The 9,766-nt window shown below is 43.1% G+C and overlaps 2 protein-coding genes across 2 annotated transcripts; both read left to right on the forward strand.

Annotated features, from left to right (window-relative positions):
• Nucleotides 1-3,231: 3,231 nt before the first annotated feature.
• LOC145130255 (uncharacterized) lies at nucleotides 3,232-3,885 on the forward strand. The gene has a single exon (XM_079065087.1). The coding sequence runs from the start codon at nucleotides 3,232-3,234 to the stop codon at nucleotides 3,883-3,885; it is 654 nt and encodes a 217-aa protein (XP_078921213.1).
• A 2,583-nt stretch (nucleotides 3,886-6,468) lies between these two features.
• Nucleotides 6,469-7,122, forward strand: LOC145130256 (uncharacterized). The gene has a single exon (XM_079065089.1). It carries the CDS (start codon nucleotides 6,469-6,471, stop codon nucleotides 7,120-7,122), a length of 654 nt encoding a protein of 217 aa, XP_078921215.1.
• The last annotated feature ends 2,644 nt before the right edge of the window (nucleotides 7,123-9,766 follow it).

A 9,766-nucleotide genomic window follows, 5' to 3' on the forward strand; every position in this document is an offset into this window, starting at 1 on the left:
TGTTGCAAATGTCCGATTACACCGATCCAAAAAGGGTTTGGGAAGGATTAAAAACTCGGTATTTGGGTGTGGATCGGGTAAGAACGGCTCGATTAGCAACTTTGAAGAGGGAACTAGAAAGCTTGCGTATGAAGGAGGGAGAAACCGTTGATGATTTTGCACCCAAGTTGAGTGGTTTAGCTTCGAAAGCACGGAGTCTCGGACATGAACTTGAAGAAGTTGACTTGGTGAAAAGGCTACTTGATTCTATGCCCAAGTCCTTTCTTCAAATTGTGGCGTCGATTGAGCAATGCTTTGAGTTGGATACGATGCTTTTTGATGAAGCCGTCGGTAGATTAAAGGCATATGAGGAGCGCATCAAAGGATCCGAGAAGGTAGAGGACATTCATGGTGGGTTTTTGTTGTCAAGAGAAGAAAAGTCGGATGGTTGTATGCGTTGTGGCAGTGGCGGTTCGCATCGGGATGGCTTTGGACGTGGCCGGGGAAGAGGTCGTGGGTCCGGGAGGAGCCAAGATAATAAGGAACGTGTTCGGGACAAGAGTCACGTAAAATGCTACAAATGTGGTGAATTCGGTCATTACAACAACGAATGTCCAAAGTGGGAAAAAGAAGCAAACTTGATCATCGAAGATGAACCGGCATTACCGTGAATGGAGTGGAAAAATAACCGATTAAGGGGGTGATTGTTGGGATTAATCGATTATTCACCTAGGTCACGTGATTATGCATATGGCTGGATTTAGATTTATTTATGGTTTTATATGTTATGTTTTTATTAATAGTTTATTAGGTAGAATAGGTATTTTGGTTTGACCGAATTTGTTGGAGTTGTACGTTGAGAAAGTGACGTTGGAAGATTGAGTCATGGGGTTGTACCGGTTCTTTAGGTGATGTAATGGGTAGAACTGTATGGCTACTTTCATGCCTCACGTGGTACTCGATAAGGCTATATATAGCCATCTCTTTTCATGAATAAAGTAATGTGTTTTCCTCTATAAACTTCTGGACACTTCTTCTTTCTTTTCATTAACTATTTTATATTGTGAGCTTCTTTTCATCCGTGAGTTTTGACACTTGAGTGAGAGAATTCAGAGTTGAGAAACTACATTTGGTATCAGAGCCCCACGGTTCTGGTGAAGGGGGTGTAACTCGTTTTTGTTAGCAGGCTGAAAAAATTGCAGCCTCCATCCTTGATCCATCTGTTCAGTGTTAGAGGAGCCTAACCAGAAGCGGAAGAGACAAGCAGAAAAAATCAAAACGGGTGGGATTTTGGTTTGGCTTGCTTGCTGGGTAAAGGAAAACGGGATAGGCAGAAGCTTTGTTTTCTTGACTGGTGGAAAAAGCTCCTGGAACAGGTGAGATCGGAAGAGGTTGGGGCTGTGAAAAGAAAGAAAATAGTGACCATGGTACCAGCAAAAGAAGGTGGTTCAATGACATATTAGGTTCCGGTTCTGACCCCAACAAATTATCCGCTGTGGGCGGTCAAAGTGAAGTCCATTATGGATGCAAATGGCATATGGGAGACCGTTGAAGCGAGGGTGTCGGGTGACGAATCAGATCCAAAGAAGAAGAAACAAGCTCTTGCTTTCCTGTTTCAAGCAATACCAGAAGAGATGGTGTTGCAAATGTCCGATTACACCGATCCAAAAAGGGTTTGGGAAGGATTAAAAACTCGGTATTTGGGTGTGGATCGGGTAAGAACGGCTCGATTAGCAACTTTGAAGAGGGAACTAGAAAGCTTGCGTATGAAGGAGGGAGAAACCGTTGATGATTTTGCAGCCAAGTTGAGTGGTTTAGCTTCGAAAGCACGGAGTCTCGGACATGAACTTGAAGAAGCTGACTTGGTGAAAAGGCTACTTGATTCTATGCCCAAGTCCTTTCTTCAAATTGTGGCGTCGATTGAGCAATGCTTTGAGTTGGATACGATGCTTTTTGATGAAGCCGTCGGTAGATTAAAGGCATATGAGGAGCGCATCAAAGGATCCGAGAAGGTGGAGGACGTTCATGGTGGGTTGTTTTTGTCAAGAGAAGAAAAGTCGGATGGTTGTATGCGTTGTGGCAGTGGCGGTTCGCATCGGGATGGCTTTGGACGTGGCCGGGGAAGAGGTCGTGGGTCCGGGAGGAGCCAAGATGGTAAGGAACGTGTTCGGGACAAGAGTCACGTAAAATGCTACAAATGTGGTGAATTCGGTCATTACAACAACGAATGTCCAAAGTGGGAAAAAGAAGCAAACTTGATCATCGAAGATGAACCGGCATTACTGTGAATGGAGTGGAAAAATAACCGATTAAGGGGGTGATTGTTGGGATTAATCGATTATTTACCTAGGTTACGTGATTTTGCATATGGCTGAATTTAGATTTATGTATGGTTTTATATGTTATGTTTTTATTAATAGTTTATTAGGTAGAATAGGTATTTTGGTTTGACCGAATTTGTTGGAGTTGTATGTTGAGAAAGTGACGTTGGAAGATTGAGTCATGGGGTTGTACCGGTTCTTTAGGTGAAGTAATGGGTAGAACTGTATGGCTACTTTCATGCCTCACGTGGTACTCGATAAGGCTATATATAGCCATCTCTTTTCATGAATAAAGTAATGTGTTTTCCTCTATAAACTTCTGGACACTTCTTCTTTTTTTTCATTAACTATTTGTATATTGTGAGCTTCTTTTCATCCGTGAGTTTTGACACTTGAGTGGGAGATTTCAGAGTTGAGAAACTACATTTGGTATCAGAGCCCCACGGTTCTGGTGAAGGGGGTGTAACTCGTTTTTGTTAGCAGGCTGAAAAAATTGCAGCCTCCATCCTTGATCCATCTGTTCAGTGTTAGAGGAGCCTAACCAGAAGCGGAAGAGACAAGCAGAAAAAATCAAAACGGGTGGGATTTTGGTTTGGCTTGCTTGCTGGGTAAAGGAAAACGGGATAGGCAGAAGCTTTGTTTGCTTGACTGGTGGAAAAAGCTCCTGGAACAGGTGAGATCGGAAGAGGTTGGGGCTGTGAAAAGAAAGAAAATAGTGACCATGGTACCAGCAAAAGAAGGTGGTTCAATGACATATCACGTTCCGGTTCTGACCCCAACAAATTATCCGGTGTGGGCGGTCAAAGTGAAGTCCATTATGGATGCAAATGGCATATGGGAGACCGTTGAAGCGAGGGTGTCGGGTGACGAATCATATCCAAAGAAGAAGAAACAAGCTCTTGCTTTCCTGTTTCAAGCAATACCATAAGAGATGGTGTTGCAAATGTCCTATTACACCGATCCAAAAAGGGTTTGGGAAGGATTAAAAACTCAGTATTTGGGTGTGGATCGGGTAAGAACGGCTCGATTAGCAACTTTGAAGAGGGAACTAGAAAGCTTGCGTATGAAGGATGGAGAAACCGTTGATGATTTTGCAGCCAAGTTAAGTGGTTTAGCTTCGAAAGCACGGAGTCTTGGACATGAACTTGAAGAAGTTGACTTGGTGAAAAGGCTACTTGATTCTATGCCCAAGTCCTTTCTTCAAATTGTTGCGTCGATTGAGCAATGCTTTGAGTTGGATACGATGCTTTTTGATGAAGCCGTCGGTAGATTAAAGGCATATGAGGAGCGCATCAAAGGATCCGAGAAGGTGGAGGACGTTCATGGTGGGTTGTTGTTGTCAAGAGAAGAAAAGTCGGATGGTTGTATGCGTTGTGGCAGTGGCGGTTCGCATCGGGATGGCTTTGGACGTGGCCGGGGAAGAGGTCGTGGGTCCGGGAGGAGCCAAGATGGTAAGGAACGTGTTCGGGACAAGAGTCACGTAAAATGCTACAAATATGGTGAATTCGGTCATTACAACAACGAATGTCCAAAGTGGGAAAAAGAAGCAAACTTGATCATCGAAGATGAACCGGCATTACTGTGAATGGAGTGGAAAAATAACCGATTAAGGGGGTGATTGTTGGGATTAATCGATTATTTACCTAGGTCACGTGATTATGCATATGGCTGGATTTAGATTTATTTATGGTTTTATATGTTATGTTTTTATTAATAGTTTATTAGGTAGAATAGGTATTTTGGTTTGACCGAATTTGTTGGAGTTGTACGTTGAGAAAGTGACGTTGGAAGATTGAGTCATGGGGTTGTACCGGTTCTTTAGGTGAAGTAATGGGTAGAACTGTATGGCTACTTTCATGCCTCACGTGGTACTCGATAAGGCTATATATAGCCATCTATTTTCATGAATAAAGTAATGTGTTTTCCTCTATAAACTTCTGGACACTTCTTCTTTCTTTTCATTAACTATTTTTATATTGTGAGCTTCTTTTCATCCGTGAGTTTTGACACTTGAGTGGGAGATTTCAGAGTTGAGAAACTACATTTGGTATCAGAGCCCCACGGTTCTGGTGAAGGGGGTGTAACTCGTTTTTGTTAGCAGGCTGAAAAAATTGCAGCCTCCGTCCTTGATCGATATGTTCAGTGTTAGAGGAGCCTAACCAGAAGCGGAAGAGACAAGCAGAAAAAATCAAAACGGGTGGGATTTTGGTTTGGCTTGCTTGCTGGGTAAAGGAAAACGGGATAGGCAGAAGCTTTGTTTTCTTGACTGGTGGAAAAAGCTCATGGAACAGGTGAGATCGGAAGAGGTTGGGGCTGTGAAAAGAAAGAAAATAGTGACCATGGTACCAGCAAAAGAAGGTGGTTCAATGACATATCAGGTTCCGGTTCTGACCCCAACAAATTATCCGGTGTGGGCGGTCAAAGTGAAGTCCATTATGGATGCAAATGGCATATGGGAGACCGTTGAAGCGAGGGTGTCGGGTGACGAATCAGATCCAAAGAAGAAGAAACAAGCTCTTGCTTTCCTGTTTCAAGCAATACCAGAAGAGATGGTGTTGCAAATGTCCGATTACACCGATCCAAAAAGGGTTTGGGAAGGATTAAAAACTCGGTATTTGGGTGTGGATCGGGTAAGAACGGCTCGATTAGCAACTTTGAAGAGGGAACTAGAAAGCTTGCGTATGAAGGAGGGAGAAACCGTTGATGATTTTGCAGCCAAGTTGAGTGGTTTAGCTTCGAAAGCACGGAGTCTCGGACATGAACTTGAAGAAGCTGACTTGGTGAAAAGGCTACTTGATTCTATGCCCAAGTCCTTTCTTCAAATTGTTGCGTCGATTGAGGAATGCTTTGAGTTGGATACGATGCTTTTTGATGAAGCCGTCGGTAGATTAAAGGCATATGAGGAGCGCATCAAAGGATCCGAGAAGGTGGAGGACGTTCATGGTGGGTTGTTTTTGTCAAGAGAAGAAAAGTCGGATGGTTGTATGCGTTGTGGCAGTGGCGGTTCGCATCGGGATGGCTTTGGACGTGGCCGGGGAAGAGGTCGTGGGTCCGGGAGGAGCCAAGATGGTAAGGAACGTGTTCGGGACAAGAGTCACGTAAAATGCTACAAATGTGGTGAATTCGGTCATTACAACAACGAATGTCCAAAGTGGGAAAAAGAAGCAAACTTGATCATCGAAGATGAACCGGCATTTCTGTGAATGGAGTGGAAAAATAACCGATTAAGGGGGTGATTGTTGGGATTAATCGATTATTTCCCTAGGTCACGTGATTTTGCATATGGCTGAATTTAGATTTATTTATGGTTTTATATGTTATGTTTTTATTAATAGTTTATTAGGTAGAATAGGTATTTTGGTTTGACCGAATTTGTTGGAGTTGTATGTTGAGAAAGTGACGTTGGAAGATTGAGTCATGGGGTTGTACCGGTTCTTTAGGTGAAGTAATGGGTAGAACTGTATGGCTACTTTCATGCCTCACGTGGTACTCGATAAGGCTATATATAGCCATCTCTTTTCATGAATAAAGTAATGTGTTTTCCTCTATAAACTTCTGGACACTTCTTCTTTTTTTTTCATTAACTATTTTTATATTGTGAGCTTCTTTTCATCCGTGAGTTTTGACACTTGAGTGGGAGATTTCAGAGTTGAGAAACTACATTTGGTATCAGAGCCCCACGGTTCTGGTGAAGGGGTTGTAACTCGTTTTTGTTAGCAGGCTGAAAAAATTGCAGCCTCCATCCTTGATCCATCTGTTCAGTGTTAGAGGAGCCTAACCAGAAGCGGAAGAGACAAGCAGAAAAAATCAAAACGGGTGGGATTTTGGTTTGGCTTGCTTGCTGGGTAAAGGAAAACGGGATAGGCAGAAGCTTTGTTTGCTTGACTGGTGGAAAAAGCTCCTGGAACAGGTGAGATCGGAAGAGGTTGGGGCTGTGAAAAGAAAGAAAATAGTGACCATGGTACCAGCAAAAGAAGGTGGTTCAATGACATATCACGTTCCGGTTCTGACCCCAACAAATTATCCGGTGTGGGCGGTCAAAGTGAAGTCCATTATGGATGCAAATGGCATATGGGAGACCGTTGAAGCGAGGGTGTCGGGTGACGAATCATATCCAAAGAAGAATAAACAAGCTCTTGCTTTCCTGTTTCAAGCAATACCATAAGAGATGGTGTTGCAAATGTCCTATTACACCGATCCAAAAAGGGTTTGGGAAGGATTAAAAACTCAGTATTTGGGTGTGGATCGGGTAAGAACGGCTCGATTAGCAACTTTGAAGAGGGAACTAGAAAGCTTGCGTATGAAGGATGGAGAAACCGTTGATGATTTTGCAGCCAAGTTAAGTGGTTTAGCTTCGAAAGCACGGAGTCTTGGACATGAACTTGAAGAAGTTGACTTGGTGAAAAGGCTACTTGATTCTATGCCCAAGTCCTTTCTTCAAATTGTTGCGTCGATTGAGCAATGCTTTGAGTTGGATACGATGCTTTTTGATGAAGCCGTCGGTAGATTAAAGGCATATGAGGAGCGCATCAAAGGATCCGAGAAGGTGGAGGACGTTCATGGTGGGTTGTTGTTGTCAAGAGAAGAAAAGTCGGATGGTTGTATGCGTTGTGGCAGTGGCGGTTCGCATCGGGATGGCTTTGGACGTGGCCGGGGAAGAGGTCGTGGGTCCGGGAGGAGCCAAGATGGTAAGGAACGTGTTCGGGACAAGAGTCACGTAAAATGCTACAAATATGGTGAATTCGGTCATTACAACAACGAATGTCCAAAGTGGGAAAAAGAAGCAAACTTGATCATCGAAGATGAACCGGCATTACTGTGAATGGAGTGGAAAAATAACCGATTAAGGGGGTGATTGTTGGGATTAATCGATTATTTACCTAGGTCACGTGATTATGCATATGGCTGGATTTAGATTTATTTATGGTTTTATATGTTATGTTTTTATTAATAGTTTATTAGGTAGAATAGGTATTTTGGTTTGACCGAATTTGTTGGAGTTGTACGTTGAGAAAGTGACGTTGGAAGATTGAGTCATGGGGTTGTACCGGTTCTTTAGGTGAAGTAATGGGTAGAACTGTATGGCTACTTTCATGCCTCACGTGGTACTCGATAAGGCTATATATAGCCATCTCTTTTCATGAATAAAGTAATGTGTTTTCCTCTATAAACTTCTGGACACTTCTTCTTTCTTTTCATTAACTATTTTTATATTGTGAGCTTCTTTTCATCCGTGAGTTTTGACACTTGAGTGGGAGATTTCAGAGTTGAGAAACTACATTTGGTATCAGAGCCCCACGGTTCTGGTGAAGGGGGTGTAACTCGTTTTTGTTAGCAGGCTGAAAAAATTGCAGCCTCCGTCCTTGATCGATATGTTCAGTGTTAGAGGAGCCTAACCAGAAGCGGAAGAGACAAGCAGAAAAAATCAAAACGGGTGGGATTTTGGTTTGGCTTGCTTGCTGGGTAAAGGAAAACGGGATAGGCAGAAGCTTTGTTTTCTTGACTGGTGGAAAAAGCTCCTGGAACAGGTGAGATCGGAAGAGGTTGGGGCTGTGAAAAGAAAGAAAATAGTGACCATGGTACCAGCAAAAGAAGGTGGTTCAATGACATATCAGGTTCCGGTTCTGACCCCAACAAATTATCCGGTGTGGGCGGTCAAAGTGAAGTCCATTATGGATGCAAATGGCATATGGGAGACCGTTGAAGCGAGGGTGTCGTGTGACGAATCAGATCCAAAGAAGAAGAAACAAGCTCTTGCTTTCCTGTTTCAAGCAATACCATAAGAGATGGTGTTGCAAATGTCCGATTACACCGATCCAAAAAGGGTTTGGGAAGGATTAAAAACTCGGTATTTGGGTGTGGATCGGGTAAGAACGGCTCGATTAGCAACTTTGAAGAGGGAACTAGAAAGCTTGCGTATGAAGGAGGGAGAAACCGTTGATGATTTTGCAGCCAAGTTGAGTGGTTTAGCTTCGAAAGCACGGAGTCTCGGACATGAACTTGAAGAAGTTGACTTGGTGAAAAGGCTACTTGATTCTATGCCCAAGTCCTTTCTTCAAATTGTGGCGTCGATTGAGCAACGCTTTGAGTTGGATACGATGCTTTTTGATGAAGCCGTCGGTAGATTAAAGGCATATGAGGAGCGCATCAAAGGATTCGAGAAGGTGGAGGACGTTCATGGTGGGTTGTTGTTGTCAAGAGAAGAAAAGTCGGATGGTTGTATGTGTTGTGGCAGTGGCGGTTCGCATCGGGATGGCTTTGGACGTGGCCGGGGAAGAGGTCGTGGGTCCGGGAGGAGCCAAGATGGTAAGGAACGTGTTCGGGACAAGAGTCACGTAAAATGCTACAAATGTGGTGAATTCGGTCATTACAACAACGAATGTCCAAAGTGGGAAAAAGAAGCAAACTTGATCATCGAAGGTAAACCGGCATTACTGTGAATGGAGTGGAAAAATAACCGATTAAGTGGGTGATTGTTGGGATTAATCGATTATTTACCTAGGTCACGTGATTATGTATATGGCTGGATTTAGATTTATTTATGGTTTTATATGTTATGTTTTTATTAATAGTTTATTAGGTAGAATAGGTATTTTGGTTTGACCGAATTTGTTGGAGTTGTACGTTGAGAAAGTGACGTTGGAAGATTGAGTCATGGGGTTGTACCGGTTCTTTAGGTGAAGTAATGGGTAGAACTGTATGGCTACTTTCATGCCTCACGTGGTACTCGATAAGGCTATATATAGCCATCTCTTTTCATGAATAAAGTAATGTGTTTTCCTCTATAAACTTCTGGACACTTCTTTCTTTTCATTAACTATTTTTATATTGTGAGCTTCTTTTCATCCGTGAGTTTTGACACTTGAGTGGGAGATTTCAGAGTTGAGAAACTACATTTGGTATCAGAGCCCCACGGTTCTGGTGAAGGGGGTGTAACTCGTTTTTGTTAGCAGGCTGAAAAAATTGCAGCCTCCATCCTTGATCCATCTGTTAAGTTTTAGAGGAGCCTAACCAGAAGCGGAAGAGACAAGCAGAAAAAATCAAAACGGGTGGGAAAAAGCTCCTGGAACAGGTGAGATCGGAAGAGGTTGGGGCTGTGAAAAGAAAGAAAATAGTGACCATGGTACCAGCAAAAGAAGGTGGTTCAATGACATATCAGGTTCCGGTTCTGACCCCAACAAATTATCCGGTGTGGGCGGTCAAAGTGAAGTCCATTATGGATGCAAATGGCATATGGGAGACCGTTAAAGCGAGGGTGTCGGGTGACGAATCAGATCCAAAGAAGAAGAAACAAGCTCTTGCTTTCCTGTTTCAAGCAATACCAGAAGAGATGGTGTTGCAAATGTCCGATTACACCGATCCAAAAAGGGTTTGGGAAGGATTAAAAACTTGGTATTTGGGTGTGGATCGGGTAAGAACGACTCGATTAGCAACTTTGAAGAGGGAACTAGAAAGCTTGCGTATGA

The sequence above is a fragment of the Lactuca virosa genome, chromosome 8 (genome assembly GCF_052849685.1).
Source record: "Lactuca virosa cultivar CGN04683 chromosome 8, Lactuca_virosa_CGN04683_v6, whole genome shotgun sequence".
NCBI classification, from domain to species: Eukaryota; Viridiplantae; Streptophyta; class Magnoliopsida; order Asterales; family Asteraceae; genus Lactuca; species Lactuca virosa.

Excerpts from the sequence above, each read along its gene's own strand:
- LOC145130255 (XM_079065087.1), top strand. The coding sequence starts at position 3,232 with ATGGTGTTGCAAATGTCCTATTACACCGATCCAAAAAGGGTTTGGGAA.
- LOC145130256 (XM_079065089.1), top strand. The coding sequence starts at position 6,469 with ATGGTGTTGCAAATGTCCTATTACACCGATCCAAAAAGGGTTTGGGAA.